We start from the raw sequence: 21,263 nt of genomic DNA, 5'->3' as shown, positions 1-21,263 counted from the left end.
ATATGTATGCAACTGATAATGTAGCATTGTGACTGTAGTGTAATGTAGAAGAAAATAAATAAGTATAAGCTTGAAGATGTTGATAAGCATGAAGATACTGAAGATCATGAAGATCAAGCTAATGATAAGCACATCAGGATCTTTACCTCCTGGGCCCTTGTCCTGAAGCTGAGGAGGCCCTCAGCTGCTGGCTCTGTGCTTTAGTGGGGCCTAAGTTTATTTAGCACCAGCAGGTACAACAGGAGCACACAATCAAGTTAGCACCATGTGAGTAACTAGCAAAGAACAACAAGTGACCAGATTCCTCCAACCTGCAACCAGAACATAGCAAGGACAAGGATAGCTTTGACTTCGGAACCACAACCCTTTTTCACTGAGTTTGACTGATGTGATGTGCTGTTAGTTTAGTGTGCAGTCATTCCTCTAAGTTAATGTCTGTAGTCACCTTTGATTCTGCCATCTTAGTAGTTTCTTTTTGTCTCAGCCAGCACACGAATGAACTTCCATGTTCACACACACACACACACACACACACACATGTACTCCATATTGTTCTTTATTGAGGCACAGTTACTTAGATTGTTTTGTTTGTCAGACTTTTGCTATGTTTTAATAAAAGTTTTACACACATGCTGTTCTCTTCAATGTTGTTTAAGAGACTATACTGCCAACCTCTACACTGCCAAGAACTCCTGCATCCCGAAATGGTAATTTGGGTTGCAGTTATTAAATTAATAATTCATCATAAATTATAAACTGATATAGTTTATTTAATGAAACTACATCTTTTTGTTTTTTCAAAGAAGGGGAGCCCCTGAGGTGAACTTACTCAACAGAATTTTTAATAGTCTTTTACAGTTATTAATTATCTATGATGCCACAGAAATGGTGCAACCCCAACACATATGTGCTGTGTTTTGGTATTACGGAGAAACATAGGAAGGGTTAAGGTTTACTTAATCTTATTTATTTACTTAATCTGGGCACAACCAGAGCAATAATCCCATTGTGTAGAAACTCACAGGCCTACAAAAGGGAGTATCAAGTTCCCCACCCACCTATACATTCTGCGTTGTGTTTATGCAAAGTCATGCTGAAATGGGAACAGACCCCAGCTTTGCTTTCCTAGTTTCCTAGCTTTAAGAGGTCCCAGTCAAGTAGTGTCCCATTCACAAAGCTGCACTCCAACAAGAAGCACAGGAGTTTCAAGGAAAAGTCAGTTGAGGAAAGAAAAAAAGATTTCGGGAGGAGTATTTTGAATGCTTCAAATGCTTCACCTCAATGACACTTCACACTGTCCACCCACCTAGGCAGCAAACCAGTTAGCAATGGACATGACCACAAATGCTGGTACTTGACAAACTGCCATGTTAGCTATGTTATGCCTGCTATTTTAGTTACGCTATTATACTAAGGCTAAACATCGTAGGTCTTCTTTGGATTCTAACTAAAATGGGAATTTTGTGTGCTTGTTTTTCATACTCATAATATTTGTATGCTACCAGGCCATATACAATTCATATAGTCCTCTTCAGTGTTTCCTTAGGAGTATGTAGCTGTAGCATTTCTCTGTGTCTCCAGCACTGTGTTAGTGAGGATACGACCAGATTGCTGCTGCTCAGCAGTCAAGACAGCAGGTTCCTGAGGGTGCGTTCTGTCAGCTGCTGTGGAGACAGCAGCCTCACTTTCATGGCCCATCTCTCTGCTATCAGCAATTGCAAGAGAGACTGTGACAGCTCACTTGTGCATCACAATAAAATTGATTAAAGCATGTTATTGAAATCCAAAACTGGAAACATGTTTCATGCTACATTTTATTTTGCATTATATCCAAATATTCAAACTCATTTTAAAATTTCAACAATGAAAATGTATTTTCATGATTTTAAATTGAAAAGCACAAGCTTGATTTGTTTGCTTGATGGCCACTTATAAGTACCACCTACAACACAAATGCTGAATTTATCTGGGATATTTTCCAGTCATGCACTTCTTGACATTTCTCTCAGGATGCAGTAAAATGATATAACATTTGGGCACAAAAATGCACAGTAACAGCCCAAAACTGGAGGCTAATATAGCAAATACTTCCACAGCCACAGTGAACTTCCCAGGAGAGCTGACATAAGCTGGGATGAAAGAGATCCACACGGCCCAGAAGATCAGCATGCTGAAGGTGATGAGCTTCGCCTCATTGAACGTATCAGGCAGCTTGCGTCCAAGGAATGCCAGGAGGAGGCAGAGGAAGGCAAGCAGGCCAATGTAGCCCAGGACCAAATAAAATCCAGGGGGCCATGGCTCCTTACACTCCACAACAATCTGATTATGTCCAACAATACATGGATACAGATCAGACAATACATACACTATAGTACAGTTTGCATGTGTGACAAAATACCAGCTTTAATATAATTATGTTTTGTTCCTCTCTGATCTCAATACACACAGACTTAAATACACTGTGTGTATGATTTGATTTGTCATCCTTACCTTTCCAGTGGAGGCTTGGTAGGTTGGGTTCCTGAATGGGAAGGGAGGCGCACTCACCAACCAACCAGCACAGACACAAACCTGATGGCAAAATAAGAAGATAGGCATTTCTTTAAAAAAGACTAGCCACAGAAATAGCCACAAGTAGAGGAGGTAGTCAATCCTCCCACCTGAGGAGCTGTAGTGCAGAGAATTAGAGTCCTCTGTTGAGAGGGACCAAACAGCTTCAGAGCCCTGGACCCGGGTGCATTAGCCCGGAAGGCCAAGAGAACCACAATGGTCTTAACAAGGAGGCAGGACAGACAAAGGACAAAGCTGATCCCGAATGCTGCCTGGCGAAGCCTACATGTCCACACAGACGGCTCGCCAATGAACGCCAGGGAACATAAGAAGCAGAGCTTGAGTGACACAAGAAGCAAGAAACTTATTTCTGAGTTGTTGGCCTTGACGATCGGCGTGGAACGGAAACTGTGAAAGACAGTAGTGATGATGGTTGTCATGACGACACCCAACAGCGTGAGCACCACCAGGATGATGCCCATGGTGTCATAGAAAGACAGGAATTCTTCGACCCCAGCCACACATTTCACCTTTTCTTTGTCTGACCAGTAGTGCTTGGGACATTTTGTGCACTCCGTGGAACCTTGGGGACACATACAGTAGACACACATTGTGCCAACATGCACAAACTCAAACTCCACAGAGCAACAGTTTGCATCCACACAACTTGCCATGATGGCCTTCTGCTTTTCACAGAAGTTAGAAAATATATGAATAAACAAAACCTGTATGGGCTACCAGTCTGATTGCTGATCTCTCCATCTGCACAGGGAAAACAATCAAAGCAGCAGTGGGGCTCTCCTGGACGTCTGGCCTGCCTGCTGCCAGGGGAGCATGGAGCAGTACACTGAGATACAGGCACCTGAAGAAATGAAGGTGTAAATTTACACAGAAAGATTTGGTGGAACAAAGGGTTTTTGGAGAAGGAAAATGACAGGAATTAAAAAAAAATACAGCCATGGTAATACTTAATTTGTTGAATTCTGTAAAGAAGATTAAATCAGTTTTAAGACACATATGAAATCAGTTTAGGGAATAAATAACCCACCTTTGACTGTCCTTTAGTCCATACAATAGAGCCCTGCTCCATCTGTAACTGTTGTCTCAATGGAGCCGAACCATCATAGCTTCCCACTTTGACAAATCTGAACACAGCATCAAATTCTTTAAATATGCAATCAGGCCAAACAATGTGTGTGACAGCTGAATCCTTAAATTGCCACAATAAACGTAAATAAAGCTTCTTAATCAAGGTTCCTTAAACAGACAGTTGTAATGCTGTATAATATTCCACCTAATTTCACCCTTGCTGTCCTTCTGCCAGTTAATGATGTCATAGAGAGGGACCGGCTCCCCGTTGGAGTCAAAATATATCTTCTCTTCAAATTGGTTTGTGAAATTCACTGTCTTCAGATGATTCAATAACTGCATAAAAGGAGGAAGAAAAAAAACAACGCATCTGAACTCACAGACCCATAGGCCAAAAGGATGATGCAGAAACTCGAGGAAAAATAAAAAAAATCACAAAATCAAAATAGATGACAGATAGAAGTTGTTAAATTACCTGCCTGGATGTAAATGATTTATGTTTCTCACACATTCCCTTGTCATGTCCTGAATCACAGTTCAATATAGTGTGCAGAGCATGGGCAATGGCGTATACAGCTTTGTACACATTATAGGATATTCTGACTTGAGATACATCAGTATAACTGCTGTCAGTGTACCTCAGATCCTCTGAACCATTGCATACAGGCTTTTCAACAGCACCTCTATTGCTTTCATCAGCCGACACCTTGAATGTGCTTGTTTTTCTTACAACAGGCCTAAACAAGGACCCAGAATAGTTTTGAGAGTCTGATTTGTAACCAAAAGCATTCAACCCCATAAAGTTAATGGTATCTGTTTCATTTTGTTTGAATCTGTCCCCTCTAAACTTTAGCCTACAGCCAAACAGCTCTTCCCAGAACATGCTGACAAATTCCATCCCAGGTGTGGGAGAGGGGCGGACATTCAACAGGAACTCCTTCAAGCCAGGGATCCTGACTCCAGGGAAGGAGAAGCCCAGTGTGCCCTCTAGAAGAGGGTGGAAGTTGGGCGAGGTCAGCAGGCCAGCAGTCACCCAAGCTTCACTAGCTACCCACTGGATCCCTGTCACATTTCTCTGAGCCAGCTGGGAAATAAGACACAAGAAGAAATCCGATGATGATAAAAAATCAAACAGATTACAATGAGTGCCAATATTATTTTGATATAGGTATAGGTAGTTCTCGTACTATAGCCATTTACATGATGCTTACCTCTGAGAGCAGATCCAGCAGCTGTCCCTCTGTGGCAAAGACCACCACTACAGATGCGGTTGATCTCTGCAGCCTGTTTGCCATTTCTTGTATTTCAGCGACTGTGGGTGATTTGGGGATAGTCAGATGAAATGCTAGACACCCACCTTGTTGTCTAAACTGATTAGAGAATGCTTGGATGCCATAGTGACTGTAGTCATCCTGAAAGATAGAGATAGAAAACAGAGCAGAAGTTTTGGCAATCATGTTGTTATATTTAATGGATTAATAGTGGGGTTAGAAAAAGGCCTTAATCTCACCGTGGTCCCTATTGTGCCCACCCAGAACCATCCGAAGAAGGTGACCAGCTGAACAAGACCCCTAACTTGAAATAGATCACTCGGAACAGTCCGCAAGAATGATGGGTATATATTCTTGTCGGTAAGACAGGTACAAGTAGCAAAATAACTCACCTGTAGGGAGATTAAGTTAATTTTATCTTTATCGATGTAAGACAGAAGCCCAAACTAAAACGTTTTTACACATTTTAAACATTGTTGTGTGATTTATTGCAAAAACCATTCCTTTTTTCATTCTTTTCTTACCAGTGGGAGGTTGAGAGGGCCAAGAGTGTGTGCTATAGCTCTTGTAGGGGAAGACGACGCAAGGCCAATTACAGCAGGTACAGGAGAATCAGCAAGACACAAGGGTCCAGTTTCAGATTGCGTACTATCCACTCTCCCCTCAGTTATATTAAGTTCTCTGTAATTTCCATCATTCTTAAGACTCTGAGACACTAATCCACTGTTCTCAGTGCTTTTCTGTTTCACAGTGCTCAGCATCCTTTTCTTTCTTGTTTTTTCTATTGTCTTTGCCCCCTCCATTGTAGTACCCCTGTCCTGTGGCATATCTAATCTTTTCTCAGTTTTTTCCATTTGTTTCACCTCATTCATCACAGTTTTAGAGCCACTGACTAAAGAGAAAAGAGCTTGCAGGCTGGTGTGGACATGGTCACAGCTGTCCATAATCCGGTAGCCCAGCTTAACACCTGGCAACAGGTTTGAATTACGGTTAATTTCCTCCACTGCGAACACCATGGTCATCATCCAGCGGAAGGCTCTGTGGTCAAAGCTGTGGAAATTTTGATAAAGTCAAATGCAGTCTATGCAGTCAATCGTGAGATAGAAGACACTGTATCACAGCACAACATAAATGATGACATGTAAACGCTGTAAAAGACAGCAAACAGTAAGAGGAAAGGATTCGTTTGCATGAAAATGAGAGATTTCTTTAATCTGGGACTGTATCAGATATCAAGAGTATCCTCACACTCACCCACTGCAAGGTGTGAGCTGAGGTTTGCTGTGGTAGCTGTGCTGTGGCTTTGGGGCCACATAATGCAGAGGGAAAAACCCTCCGATTACAACATCCCCTCCCGATTGCAGAGTCAGAGGCTCACTGTCTGCCAGTTTCATACACTGAGGTAAACTAGAAGCAAAACTACTCACTCCCTCTATCCTCAAGCCACTCAGTGTATCAGTCATAGTCTCTTCTTCTTTCACCACACCTCTCTCTAAACTTAGTTCCGTCCTTGCCTTTGTACTTGTAGGAACATCAGACGGCACCGGGAAAATTAGGCTAAAAAATGCCCAAAGAAGCAGCCAGGGAGAAGCCCCAACAGGGGCTGAATGCAGTATCCATAATGACCCCATAAGGATATGTATGTGTGCTGTAGACAGTGGCTATCGACCATAGTCTATGAAAGGCTAATGAGGTAGGCTAGGCTATATAAAAACTGTAATGGTTGCTTAATGTTGTAGGTCATATGAGTCATCGCCAGTGCAGCCAATCACAAACAAAAGCAATGGCAGAAGAAAGAGGACAAGACGTGGAGTATTGTTGGAGACGACTGTAGTGAAAGAGAAAGAAAAAGAAAAACAATTTGATGCTAATTCAAATGCAATTAGACCTAGTAACATTAACCTCAGTAGCCCATATTCTGTTTTCTAGATTTATTTGCTCTATGTATGGATCCTTATAAATCTTTATTTTTTCTTTATATTCATCTTTCTGTAACAGAGCTCCCAGCCAAGGAATTTTACATGAGTAAACCTGCACATACAACGGGAGTGACAATAAACATCTTGAATCTTGAAGAGGCTACTAAAGTGCAATGCTAATCCAGGTTACCATGGAGAATGTAAATTATAACATTGTGAAAATGGAGTCATTATAGCGATTTGCCACAACAATGAGTTTTCTGGGAATTTTAACTGTAACATTTTCTGTGATTGTACAATGACTCACAGAAAATGGCTCGGTATACTGCTACCACCTATTGGACATTATATAATAAAGCTAGTGTGCATGGAATTAAATTGCCTTAATGCTCATGGCTGATTCACAGCTGTGTATTGTTGATTTTTTGTTGTGTGATGTACTACCCCAAAATTTGGCCTCCAGATAAGAATGGTCTGTTTATATTAAATTATTATGATCACTCTGTCACTGAGCTGTGTGTTTTTTCACCTGAAAAAGATACGATACGCTTGGCCCATTTGAAACTTGAACAAAAGCACATTGGAAGTGGACTGTAAAAATAATTCATCTCTGGGTCTGGACAGGGGTAGAGTAGGAGATCTCAGATGGGCAGTGTGGGGGCTGAACAGATGGGCAGAGCTTAATTAGAAATGGTCACCAGTGTAGTTGGAGCCACAGAACTGGCTGGAGGATGGACAGATATGTGATTTGGTGACATGGCAGTAGAGTTTATAAACATTGTGGCAATACAGATTTTACCAGCATTTTCCAAGCAGTTCCAAACCTCAGATGTCTTGATTTTTGTTCATTAAATGTTTCTTGGTGTTCTTCTCTGGCTTTAACAATATAATGAAACACTTGGGAGCAAATATACACAGTATTAGTCCGAAACTGGAGGCCAGAATGGCAAATATCTCCACAGCCACAGTAAATTTCCCAGGAGAGCTGACATATGCTGGAATAAAGGTGATCCAGACTGCACAGAATATCAGCATGCTGAAGGTGATAAGCTTGGCCTCATTAAAATTATCAGGTAGTTTCCGGGCAAGGACAGCTAACACAAAGCAAAAGACAGCCAGTAGGCCGATGTAGCCGAGCACAGCCCAGAACCCAATAGCTGAGCCTAATGCACACTCCAGGATGATTCTCTCCTTATGTATGGTTAGGTTTTTCATTGGAAAAGGGGGGCTAAGAACCAACCAAATAGTACATATTAAAACTTGAACAAATGTGAAAGACACTACAGTCATTCTTTGCTGTGGAGGACCAAACCATTTCATGACATTACTGCCTGGGAGTGTAGCTTTGAAGGCCATTAACACCACTATTGTTTTTCCGAGAATACAAGAGATGCAGAGGACGAAGGTGATGCCGAATGCTGTGTGTCTCAGCATGCAGGACCACTCAGAGGGTGCTCCAATGAAAGTTAATGAACATAAGAAACATAGAGTCAGGGAGAAGAGCAGCAGGAAGCTCAGCTCAGAGTTGTTGGCCCTGACAATCGGGGATGTCCTGTGACGATAGAACACAGCCGCTGTTATAATGGCAAGACAGGCACCGCCAACTGAGAATGTTGCCAGGATGATTCCCAGGACCTCGTTGAAGGAAAGAAACTCTACAGGCTTGGGGAGACAAGTGTCTTTCTCTGCATTTGGCCAGAACTCCTTGGGGCAAGGGAAACAATCAGGGGAATCTGAAAAAAATAAATCAAAAAGAGTTTTTAGTAGTTATATATTTGATGTTGCAAATACGCGCTGGAAAAAAGATTACCTGTAGTATTGCTAATCTCTCCTTCAGGGCACAGTATACAACCATAACAGCAGATGGGTTTTCCTTTCTGCAACACTTTACGAGTTCCTGGAGGACAGCTGTCAGTGCACACTGACACAGGGATCTGGCACATACAGAAACAAACTCACACATTATTAGGTGTACTATGCAACTTTTAGGATTAAGCGATAGATTCACATTTCTTCAAGTCTGTATTAAAACAATACTCACATGCCAATATGTGTATTGAAAGTGTTATTAATTATTGTATCTGTTCCTGTTCTACTTTTTCTCACCTGCCAAGCAAGTGGGTGTGGAAAATGACGGTTTGCTGAAAATGTGGTACATTGTATCTCTCCTTCTTTTGTATAAGGTTAATGTTCTTTGTACATTGTTGTTGTTTAAATTAAAATAGATAAATGAATAAAAAATGGCTGCAAAGAAATTGATTGACTAGTAACAGTTGGAGAACAACATTGTATCAGGATTGAATCTCTTCACAGTCTGTGTGGACAGGAGCAGCAGGGACCAAAAACACATACTGTATCATACCCTTTAAAATCACCAAATTTGAATATGTACTACTTACTTGTGTGCCACCCTCCACCCAGGTGAGGTTTTTGTTGATATGGAACTGCTGACCGACTGGCAGTGATGCATCATAGTGTCCTACTTTCACCAATTCAATGTTGCCACTCTCACTTTTTTGCCAGTTAACCAGCTCGTATGTGGCCACAGGATCCCCGTTGGCATCAAATGACACATCATAACCATTTTGGGAAAAACTGACTTTCTTCAGCTGAGTAAGAACCTGAGAGAATAACGTAATATAAGAAAGTGAGGGAGAGAAAGAACATAATGTTGAATTAAAGCAACAAGTAGCATTGAATGGGCCCTTAACATGTCTAAAGTGATGAGAGCAATGTGCCTACCAACTTTTGTGAATATCGGAGCAACTTTGACCGAGTTTCAACAACTTCCTGTTTTGTCTTTTGGGCAAAATTGACCACCACACCCCAAAATGACTCTCCAAAGGGTCATAAAAACTGCTGGAAAATGTATGCCCCAAAGAACAGTTTTGACTTGTTCTCACATTTGTGTCAATTTTGGTGAGTTTTGGTGAGTTGGGACTGTTGGACCTCTGTCACTTTAATGCTCTGGCAATTAAAATGAATATTCAGTTTCATATAAAGTACATTATAGCAAAAAAATTACCTGTTTGGACTCTATCCTGGTGAACTTGTCACACTGAGTTGTAGAATTTGTGCCCTGACACACTGCATTATGAATGGCATGTGCGATGGCATAAACAGCTTTGTACACCATGTTGGTGATGCGAAGCTGAGATGTGTCAGTGTACGGGCTCCGGAGCGTCTGTATGTCTTCAGTGCCATCACACACACTCTCATCTATGGCTGCACCTAAAAACACACAGAGACAGAGGACGGTGTTTTTTAGTCTTGGCATTGATATTGCAGTATTATTTCCTTATGTGTTCATAATTCTTTTTTCTCCTTTTGTTTTTGCTTTATTTTGCTGCTTTTTCAGATATGCCTCTCTTTTTTTTGTAATTCATAACATTCATAACAGCTGAGATAAACGCATAACCAGTCATCAGATGATTAGTCGCATTTATATAAATGATCACAACCTCTCCATTCATCACCAATCCACTTAACATGTTTAAACATATTTAAGATATATAAATGATCTGACATCAGTCAGTACGATAACCTTGTTAGACCTACATACATATATACATACTTACAGACGTACATACATACTGTAAGTAATATATGCATGTAAATAAATGTATAAATACATATTGCATGTGTATTTAGCTTGGTGTCCTGGAGACTGTCTATATACTGTGTGTTTGTGTTTAGAGCCTCAGTGTTGGCACTGTGAAACTACAGAGGCCAAACTTTAACAAAATCTCCTCCAAGGAAGCGGAGTGCCTAAATTTGACCTGAAGGATCTTCTAGTGAGATTATTTGCAATATTAGTAGATTTCCCTTTCAATAGAAATCTGGTCTTAAAGCAGCTGTGAACTTGGAATAAACAATTCATATTCCTTTTTTAAAAATCAACACAACGTTCTCACTTTTTCCCAGCCTGCAGTTGAATGAATCCTCCCAGAGCTCAGTAAGCACCGGAGAGGCAGCCACTTCAGTGGGAGAGAGATCCAGCAGGAAGTCTCTCAAACCTGGGATGACGGATTTCTGAATACCAAATCCGATGGCTCCGGCACAGAAGCCAAACCTCAGCATGTCTGGATGGGTCACCCAGGATTCACTGCCTATCCACTGGCGAGGTGGAGAAGGTTCACGTGACAGCTCCTCCAGCAGGATCTTCATGTCACCAGGGGCTGTAAATGCCACTACAACCAAAGCTGTGGACCTGGCGGGACATTATAATTACATTTCTTAAACCAATATAACCATAACATTAACATTTAAAATTAAATTATACAATTAAAAATGACACAAACAAACACAACACGAGTATAATGAATTGAATGTACAGGATGGGTCTCACTCATTTCTATTTTTATGGCAACATCAGCAGCTGTATAATTATGATAGAAATAAACGTGATGAAAAAGAAAATTGTCATTTCGCTACTAAGTTAATAAAATAATCTTTCACTATGTGATTGACTGAACATTTGGTGTTTTTTGTGTGTGTTGGAGGTCAGTGTAACCACAGGCAACCACAGCTCAATCAGTGAAACCTGCGGATAACGTCAGCTACTCTCTGGATCCTGCTATGTGGGTGGGTCCGATAGAAAGACTCGGAGTATTCCACACAGACCCCCTCCTTCTGAGCCGCGTCCAGGAAAGACGCCATGCCATTATTGCCATAGTCCGAATCCGAGCGCACAGCTCCTATCCAAGTCCAGCCAAAGTGTTTCACCAGCTTGACCAGCGCGTCAGCCTGGAACTGGTCACTGGGGATTGTTCTGAAGAAACTCGGGTACTGCTGCTTGTCGGACAAGCATGCACACGTGGCAAAGTGGCTCACCTAAAGGAAAAACATTTTATTCTTTTACGGCACAGACAAAAAAAAAACTATATCATACACATAGTTTGTCAGAAATTCAAAATATTTACTTGAGGAATGTTAAAGGGCCCGATGACGCGCGACATGCTGATGGATGGCGTGGAGCCAGACTCACCAACTATGGCCATCACCATACCAGACTGCGAGCAGTTGTCGCCGGTGTAAAACACCGGGTCCAGGCCATTAGAAAGCTGGAATGCCACGTGCACCGCCACGGGCACTGAGGCGCATGAGTCGTGGATCTGATAACCGAGTTTGATGCCCGGCAGCAGCTCCGTGCTGTTGTTTATCTCCTCGATGGCGAAGATCATTGCGCGAGAGAAGCGCAGCTCACGGGAATCGATCCTGCACACAGACACTCATGTCACTGCTAAAATCTACTTATTATAAGAACAGCTCACAATTTGAACATATTATAAAGGAGAGCTGCAAGTCGTAGTTGTGGAAAATAAGTGGTAGCTGCACTGCATCTATGTACATCATCAAGAGTTCATCAAATCAATCCAAAAGTCAAAGGAAGTGTATTACATGGAATAACAATTATTCTAATGATATAAATATTAATAATAATCTTAATATTATTTCACCCTGTTAAATATTCATGAATATGTTGTGATATTATGTTGTTATAGTCTCTTTTAAGAAATAAAAATGCTTCTTTTTCATTCAGTCGCACTTAAAATACTCGTAATGAATAATTACGCTTTGAAACAGGACTGCATGCACATCACATAAATTAAAACAGTTCCATCCCCCAGTCTACATCCTGCCATCCCTCAGTTTTCGCTCTTACTAACCTCCCTGTGCACCTTAGAGGCGCAGGCATGGTGGTGTAATCATACTTCACTGTATGCACATAGTTGTGAATGGAGAAAACACCCCCAACAACATAGTCACCATCCATTGAGAACGCAGGTAGACGAGTAGACGAGACGCCCTGGAGCTTGCATCTCACAGATGAGGCCTCGGTGCTAACCCCACCTTCAGCCCTATCCTCTGTACGCCCTGCCCTTTGTTTCAGACCATCCCCAGGACCGCTCAAGACAAGAGCTGGGTTCAGCTCACACCAACCCAGAGACAGAACCAGGCCAATAAAGAGAGCTGAGATCATCATCCCTCTCGTGTCTGCATGTGAGCATACTGCATGTGTGTTTTCACTGGGTTTTATAGATTTTTGGACAAAAGCTGCCCTCCTTCTACTGTACGTCAGCTTAGTATACATCAGAGACAGGATGCCCTTAACCAGTGGTTAGTGATCAACTCTGGTCCCATGGGTGGCACCGACTGTCCATGTCTCTTTTCTCCACTTAAACAGTTGTCGGTACAAACACCAGATATCCTAACTTTGTCCTTCCCTTTCTTCATGACATGGTCATTTTGTATTTATCCTTAAGTGCTTGTGCCATGTATATGTATGCTGCAAGTTTGACATAAAATGTCACACACTCAAAATAATGTATTGCATGCAGTAGTTTTGGGATTAATTTAGCAACAAGGCATCCAGGAAGGTAACCTGCCTTGCACGCTCATATATGAATATTTTCTAGCTACATATTTCACAGCTACATAATTCCCAAATGCCACCCAGGTATGCTGTAAATCTATCGAAAAAAGGAACTGAAGGAATTTGGAAATACTGATTTAGAGGCTCACTCTGTTACTACCACCTAGTGGACAACACAACTGCTGATTCACAAATAATTCTTTAAAAAACCGTATCATCTCATGATGATGACCTGTGCACATACTGTATGTTTCTTTTCAGGTGAGTCATTTCACCACATGTTCCTGCCTGAGTGATCGGCAACGCTTTCCATCCTTCTTTAAAATAATCCCATGTGACGCTTTCCAGGTGACACTATTAGTAAAATAATAATTGCAAAATATTCTTTACATCAACTTAAAAGTAAGTCTTCCAAATGAAACAATGTTTGGGGAGTGTGGATGTATGTGCTTCGTGCATCATTAATGAAAATATGTGTAATGAGATGACAGTGCTGAATTAACTAAATCATACTCTCTATCTAATTAGGTGTGTGCTGTGATTCAGATTCCTCTGAAGGAAAAACAAAACAAATAAAGTGAATTGCTTAATTTATTAAAGCCAATAGTAAACAATTCAGTGCACACCACAAAGAAAACCATAATAATGCTTTGATGTCCGGAGATGTTTGTTTTATATCACAATATACAGTTGGTGAGACAGAATGCGACAAGGCTGCAGTATATGACCAGTGACGCGTGAACATCAGTAGATGTACTCCAGATGCCCAACTTCATGCTGGGTTCAAGGACTTCCTTGTAAGGATAAACCCTGGCCAACATCACAACAACTGTGGAAATAGTATAGTGAGAGTTAAATCTTACAATCTGACCTGAAAATAGAAATCATCATTATGTCACATTTATGTTAACACTTTTTATCACATTATCAAATGCTAAAAATTCAGAACTGAGTTTCTTGCTCTTGCTATCACTTAAATTATGTTTCCTGTGTTCACTGCTGTTTATCAACCATCCCAGACTTTGGACATGCCAGCTGAGACATGCAGCATTCAGGATCAGCTTTGTGCTTTGTGTCTCATGCATCCTGGTAAAAACCATGGTTGTTGTGGCCTCCAAGCCAGGAGGTGGAGCCAGTCTCAAGTGGTTTGGTGTTTTGCAGCAGAGAGGAACAGTTCTGGCTCTCACTTTCATTCAGGCAGCAGTTTGGACTGCTTGGCTTGTCTCTTCCTCACCAGCTCCTCATGAAAACACTCATGACAAGATAGTTTATGAGTGTGTTGTTGGATCCACAATTAGTTTTGCAGTGTCACTGGGCAACATTGGCTTACTGGCTATCCTCGGCTTCCTGCTGGCATTTCTGGCAAGGAATCTTCCAGACAACTTCAATGAGGCCAAACTCATCAGCATGCTAATCCTGTATGCTGTGTGGGTGGCCTTTGTCCCTGCTTATGTCAGCTCACCAGGTAAATATGCAGCTGCAGTGGAGGTATTTGCCATCTTGGCCATCAACTGAATTGCACACACAGACCTGCCCTCTTTATAGATAAAAAAAGACATTCTTAAATGTTGCTCTTCCATGGTCTATGGTGGCAGTGTGGTGAGATAACTCACTAAGTGCTTAGAGAGTTACTCTGACTACCTAATGTTCAATGTCCATTGGTGAATCAATTCATTTTGGTGAAGACAGGAAGAAGGATGTCCGCTCATGACTAACCTGATAGAGGCATACAGTGTCTTGGATTTCAATAAAATGAATGAGATTAGTGTGAAGGAGAATGAGATGGCGCTGCAGTACAAGTGTATCTGAAAGCTCCACAATGACAGCCCGTGCTACCAGCTTTATACCAGAGAAGATGGCGAGAAGACGCAACCAAATCAAAGAAGTTAATAATGTAAAGTGCTTAACTTTAGCTGGGTTATGAGGGCAAGTGATGTGTTTTTCTGATAATTAGTGGACAAGAAAATCACTAGATATAGGTGGCTTATAATGTTTGTGCATGTGAGTGTGTGTAGACTAGCCAGTGCCCCATTATGAGCATCTGGAAATGTTAGGAAATAATTCTAAATACAGCAACAAAAAAATATATAATATACTATTCAATATAATAGTCCATATTTTAAGTACACAAAAATGAAGGAATTTCATGGATGGGATATACTAATTCAAAGTCTACTGGGTGCACATGCACTTGCACAGGACCATACGCAGATGCACATTTCCGCATGCACATGTGTGTATATTTGAATATGTGGTATCACTTGTGACCAAAAGATTTTGACTTGAGTCTTAATAAATGTCTTTCACTTCATTTGTATAATGAGTAATGATTGAGATCTTTAATGCCCTTTTTCTCAAAAACATGGAGTAGAAAGATATTGTTGGTACTGCCATAAAGCTGAGATTTTCCTCTTTACATACCAACAGAAAACTCAAAATGTGTTTCTGAGTCAAAGTGACTCAAAATGATCGAGCATGTCACATATGGTCTAATCTCTAATTGCATAATGGTCAACTTAAGAGCAGAACATGCACACTCGACTTGTACAAGCCTATGAAGACTGAATTTGGATGCCCAATTTGTGGCTGAACCACTACCATTTACAGAAATACCAATACAAAGGGTCCATGAAGTAACCATTCCCATGGCGCAATGTGGTCACCCATAACTTTCATAAGCCAGTACAATAGCCTCTACTACATAGTGGGACAGAGGCTGGTGATGAATCATCAATCAATAATCATAACGTACTCATTCGAGATGCATATGCCCTGCCTCTCAATGATTGCCCATGCCCTGATAGGTAGTTTGAAACTATGACAAAAACCACCAAAGGAGATGACATAACATGGTATATAAAATCAAGGAACCTTGCATGCAGATAAGAAATGGGTGTAGGGAGGAGGACAGTTATGGGAGCATTTCTAGACACATGTTTTTTCGTGTATGTCTACCTGTGTTTGTTTCTGTTTTCTTCTTTTTTCACATCAGAGTCTTCCTCTCTTTTCTCATCTTGTAAATTAAGGAGACAGTTTTATCTTAATGGGATGCACAAGCCTGGCGATGTGATTCTGGGTGGGCTGTTTGAAGTCCACTACACCTCTGTCTTCCCTGAGCTGACTTTCACCTCAGAGCCAAATCAGCTCAGCTGCCAAGGGTAAGTCTCCCACCCATACTACAGATAGCATAAATCTGTACAGATTATTATATATGTATATATATGAACTTTTTAGTGGTTGACTGTGACATTTATGTGTTAGCTTTGACCCTCCAGGGTTCCGGCATGCCATGACCATGGCCTTTGCCATTGATGAGATAAACAAGAACTCCAATCTGCTACCAAATGTGACTCTGGGATACAGTCTTTATGACAACTGTGCCACACTTGTAATTGGATTTAGTGCTGCTTTGTCACTGGTCAGTGGTCGAGAGGAGCAGTTTTTGCTTCAGGAGAACTGTTTGGGGACTCCTCCAGTCCTGGGGATTGTGGGTGATTCCTTTTCAACATTTTCTATCGCCACATCTGATGTGATAGGTTTATTCAAATTGCCCATTGTAAGTTTCCTTCCTGCTGTCTTAGCTGTGCTTTTGTTATTCTGTATTAGAATTAATTTAAAATTTTAAATGATGGCATACATATTAGATATCAGCTCTAGTCTATCTAGCAAGCCTTTATTTGGCAAGCAGTGATCCTTTTCATTTAGATTTTGAAATCACAACTTCTTAAATAGGCAAAATCATTTGAATGTATCTACTGACTTGCATGAGAAGCACAATCTGTGTACATACTGTATGTTTCTTTATAGGTGAGTTACTTTGCCACATGTTCCTGCCTGAGTGATCGCCAAAGGTTTCCATCCTTCTTTAGAACGATCCCAAGTGACGCTTTCCAGGTAAAACTCTGTCCTAGAAATAACAAGTGCAAAATATGTTTCACAGGATGTCTAGTGAACATTAAAATATGTCCCTCCAGTCAAATCAATCAAATCTTTTGTCAAGTAAATGCATTTGTTTTGTGTATCATTGCTGAAAATACATGGATTTACAAGAAACATGGTAGAAGGATTAATTATTTGGTCATCCGTCATTGTGAGACATGAATAGGTAATTTTCTTCTGAATGATTATTCCAGAACGTGCACTAAACCCTCCAATCTGTATTCAATCAGGTGCGTGCTATGATTCAGATACTAAAACGCTTCGGCTGGACTTGGGCAGGTCTGCTGGTCAGTGATGATGACTACGGACTTCATGTTGCCCGATCGTTCCAATCTGACTTCACTCAGTCTGGTGGAGGTTGTTTAGCCTACTCAGAGATTTTACCCTGGGGCGACAACCCAGCTGAACTAATGAGGATTGTGGGTGTGATGAAGACATCAACAGCTCGTGTGGTCATTGTGTTTGCACATCAGATCCACATGATTAAACTAATGGAAGAGGTATGAATCTATCCATGTCACAGATTAGATTGTGTCACAGGCTTGTGAGGTAAGAACAGTGGAAGAACGATTGTAAACTTCACTATGTAAGAAAAAAAAATACCAAACTAAATTTAACAGCTGGTGTAGCACACCTACCTTCTCAAAGCAAACTCAAAAGTCAACATGCTCATGCTCATGGTCATGGTTGCACTTTAAAAATCAACAGTTCTATTTCTTTTCAAGCAATATTACATCTATTGCTGTAACTCTGTTCTGTAGAGCTGTTTTGATCAAATATTTGAGAACTAACCCCACTTATTTCACTTAATTGATCACCTATCTTAAGTTTTATTTTGTTATTTTATGATTTGTAGCAATTCAGTCCTACAAAGTAGACTGTTCCCCATAAGTCTAAAAATATGTATTTGATAAAATGCAATGAACAGATTGTAAAGCAGAATGTGACAGGCCTGCAGTGGATGGCCAGCGAAGCCTGGACAGCAGCTGCTGTGCTCCAGACCCCCCGCCTCATGCCGTACCTGGGTGGTACACTTGGTATCGCCATCCGCCGAGGAGAAATATCAGGGCTCAGGGATTTTCTGTTAAGAACACGTCCCAACTTACATGACAACAGCAATGGAAATAGCATGGTGAGATTTCAACCTTGCAATTATATCAATTACAGCAATTAATATTAAATATTTCTGTTGAGATTTTGTTTTAAATACATTTCAGGTGAGGCAGTTTTGGGAATATACATTTCAGTGTAGATTTGCACCACCTCCAGCAGGCTGGGTACAAACTGGGAGACCACTATGCACAGGAGATGAAGATCTGGAGGATGTGGTGACTGAGTTTTTGGATGTTTCCAACCTCAGGCCTGAATACAATATTTACAAGGCTGTGTATGCTCTGGCATTTGCCCTTGACGACATGTTGCGGTGCGAGCCAGGAAGAGGGCCTTTCAGTGGGCACAGCTGTACCAATTTGCAAACACTGGAGCCATGGCAGGTGGGATGTACAGTTTATACTTGCGTATTTATGGTTTTGAAAACTACTGCTGCTACATTTTGAGGTGTTTACTGAACTAGATTTTGTGAAACCAAACACAGTGAACATCTGAAAACAACAACAGTAAATTCTATTGAGTCTCCTAGTCACAATACTAACATGTGTTTAACCCTTTTGTAGCTCATGTATTACTTGGAAAAGGTCAACTTCACCACACCATTTGGTGATCAAGTGTCATTTGATGAGAATGGTGATGCTTTACCAATATATGATATCATGAACTGGCTGTGGCTCCCTGATGGAAGAACTAAAGTTCAGAATGTGGGTGAGGTTAAGAGGTCGGCCTTCAAAGGTGAAGAACTCACACTTCATGAAGACAAAATCTTCTGGAACTTTGAATCAAAAAAGGTTACCTTAGTACTGTAGGATATGATACTGTAAGATACTCAATCAAACAGTGTTGAATAACCGTGATGTAATTCTTACATTCCCTATAGCCACCCCGGTCAATGTGCAGTGAGAGCTGTCCTCCAGGTACCCGCATGGCCAGAAAGAAAGGGGAGCCTGAGTGCTGTTTCGACTGTGTCCCTTGTTCCGAGGGAAAGTTCAGCAATGAAACAGGTTGGTATCATTATACTTACTGTATATTGTTACTGCTATATTGTGGAGGAGGAATTAGTAATCAGAAATCTTCCTCTTCTTGGTGCCCACGATTGCAGAATCACAAGTTCACTGATGGGAGGGACAATGTGGTTGATTAGAAATGCTATGTGGAGCAGTGTGCAGGAATAGAAGGTAACTGTGTATGTTATGACCATCTACAGTCTCTCCATGGTGATGGCAGAAGTTAATAGTGACAAGGGCTACAAAAATGGAAATGTAATGCTAAATTGTACCAAAAAAAAGGTGAAAATGCAGAAAGAAAGATAATCTCCCCCTTTTTTAGGGTCCATCCAGTGCACCAGTTGTCCAGAGGATTTCTGGTCCAGCCCCCAGCGTGACCACTGTCTTCCTAAGAAAACAGAGTTCCTCTCCTACCATGAGCCTTTAGGTATCTGCCTGACAACCGCCTCATTGCTGGGCACATCTATGTGTGCTGTTGTCTTGGGGATTTTCATCTATCATCGCAGCACACCCATGGTACGAGCAAACAATTCAGAACTGAGTTTCTTGCTCTTGGTGTCACTTAAACTCTGTTTCCTGTGTTCACTGCTGTTCATTGGCCGCCCCAGACTTTGGACTTGCCAGCTGAGACATGCAGCTTTCGGGATCAGTTTTGTGCTTTGTGTCTCATGCATCCTGGTGAAAACCGTGGTGGTTCTGGCTGTGTTCAAGTCCTCCAAGCCAGGAGGTGGAGCCAGTCTCAAGTGGTTTGGTGCTATGCAGCAGAGAGGAACAGTTTTAGCTCTTACGTCAATCCAAGCAGCAATTTGCGCTGCTTGGATTGTTTCTGCCTCACCAGCTCCTCATAAAAACACTCAGTACCACAATGACAAGATAGTTTATGAGTGTGTTGTTGGATCCAAAGTTGGTTTTGCAGTGTTACTGGGCTACATTGGCTTACTGGCTATCCTCAGCTTCCTGCTGGCTTTTCTGGCAAGGAATCTTCCAGACAATTTTAATGAGGCCAAACTCATCACTTTCAGCATGCTGATCTTCTGTGCTGTGTGGGTGGCATTTGTCCCTGCTTATGTTAATTCCCCAGGTAAATATGCAGATGCAGTGGAGGTATTTGCCATCCTGGCCTCCAGTTTTGGCCTCTTGGTAGCACTGTTTGGACCCAAATGTTACATAATCCTGCTGAGACCAGAGAGAAACACAAAGAAAGCGATCATGGGTCGAGTCACAACTAAAACATAAAAAGGAACTTTAGTAAATATTAATCAACAGTGACCTGCTCATGAAATTACAGACAATAAGTAATCGTTTTAAATTTCAAACTTTACTTACTGGTACATATGGGAAACATGTCAGAAGAAACAAGGAAACATAGATTTTCTATAGGTTCATCTTTTGTTTCTGTCATGCTAGTAATTCCTGAATTCATTCCTTGGGATCTGAACTACTCAAAATTATGCTGAACTGTCTGAATAATGTTTCTGTGAATAAGTCAATCATACAATGAACCCTTAAAGGTGGGAAAGAAATATGTAGAAATATGTGATCATTATAGTTTCTCAAACAGAATGTCACAAAGAAAACATGTTTTTAGGTTTAATTGTTTATTAAAGCTGATTTAAGTTGGTTTTCTTGGCTTCATGGGGGACAGAATGAAAATGGACCTTCAAACTGTCAATCAAGCATGTGCCCAAGAAATTGTTTAGATTTGCCATTATCGGCAAACAAACATTGTTCAGGCATTCATGTCTATACAGCTCAGTTTAATTTTTAGTAGACTAACTCACAGGACTATATCAATTGAAATTCTTCTCTGCTATCTGTGTCCATTCCATTTTCATTCAGAGGGCATCAAATACCGATGTTTGTCACCCCCTTTAACGTCTGATAACAAGGCACCCTTCTGAGTCAATATTAGATACTCAGAGCAGCTATTCCATCCCTTCATTTCAAACAGCTCTCATCCCCAGTTTGTTAAATACTGACGCCACCGGACCTTTGTTGTCAT

General features: G+C 41.1%; 4 protein-coding genes across 4 annotated transcripts; 2 read left to right on the top strand and 2 right to left on the bottom strand.

Annotated features, from left to right (window-relative positions):
- Positions 1–1,962: 1,962 nt before the first annotated feature.
- On the bottom strand, positions 1,963–6,373 carry olfcu1 (olfactory receptor C family, u1). The gene is made up of 13 exons (XM_070829374.1): positions 6,165–6,373; positions 5,800–5,960; positions 5,435–5,589; positions 5,150–5,302; positions 4,851–5,051; positions 4,488–4,723; positions 4,115–4,328; positions 3,845–3,975; positions 3,599–3,695; positions 3,289–3,412; positions 2,661–3,133; positions 2,491–2,571; positions 1,963–2,319 (listed from the first exon to the last, which is right to left on the bottom strand). Exons 1-13 carry the CDS (start codon positions 6,371–6,373, stop codon positions 1,963–1,965), a joined length of 2,592 nt encoding a protein of 863 aa, XP_070685475.1.
- Positions 6,374–7,654: 1,281 nt separating this feature from the next.
- LOC139199551 (extracellular calcium-sensing receptor-like) lies at positions 7,655–12,671 on the bottom strand. The gene is made up of 8 exons (XM_070828593.1): positions 12,499–12,671; positions 11,752–12,046; positions 11,373–11,662; positions 10,744–11,039; positions 9,855–10,060; positions 9,229–9,450; positions 8,640–8,763; positions 7,655–8,562 (listed from the first exon to the last, which is right to left on the bottom strand). The coding sequence occupies exons 1-8, from the start codon at positions 12,603–12,605 to the stop codon at positions 7,655–7,657; spliced, it is 2,448 nt and encodes an 815-aa protein (XP_070684694.1). The 5' UTR covers positions 12,606–12,671.
- A 1,437-nt stretch (positions 12,672–14,108) lies between these two features.
- On the top strand, positions 14,109–14,720 carry LOC139200139 (extracellular calcium-sensing receptor-like). The gene has a single exon (XM_070829373.1). The coding sequence runs from the start codon at positions 14,109–14,111 to the stop codon at positions 14,718–14,720; it is 612 nt and encodes a 203-aa protein (XP_070685474.1).
- Positions 14,721–16,205: 1,485 nt separating this feature from the next.
- LOC139199552 (extracellular calcium-sensing receptor-like) lies at positions 16,206–20,497 on the top strand. Its single transcript, XM_070828594.1, has 8 exons — positions 16,206–16,363; positions 16,467–16,761; positions 17,013–17,099; positions 17,375–17,644; positions 18,362–18,637; positions 18,818–19,045; positions 19,135–19,258; positions 19,584–20,497. Exons 1-8 carry the CDS (start codon positions 16,254–16,256, stop codon positions 20,495–20,497), a joined length of 2,304 nt encoding a protein of 767 aa, XP_070684695.1. The 5' UTR covers positions 16,206–16,253.
- Positions 20,498–21,263: the final 766 nt, after the last annotated feature.

The sequence above is a fragment of the Pempheris klunzingeri genome, chromosome 4 (assembly GCF_042242105.1).
Source record: "Pempheris klunzingeri isolate RE-2024b chromosome 4, fPemKlu1.hap1, whole genome shotgun sequence".
NCBI classification, from domain to species: Eukaryota; Metazoa; Chordata; class Actinopteri; order Acropomatiformes; family Pempheridae; genus Pempheris; species Pempheris klunzingeri.
Note: the sequence above shows the minus strand (reverse complement) of the source record. Positions and strands in the feature narration are given on the sequence as shown.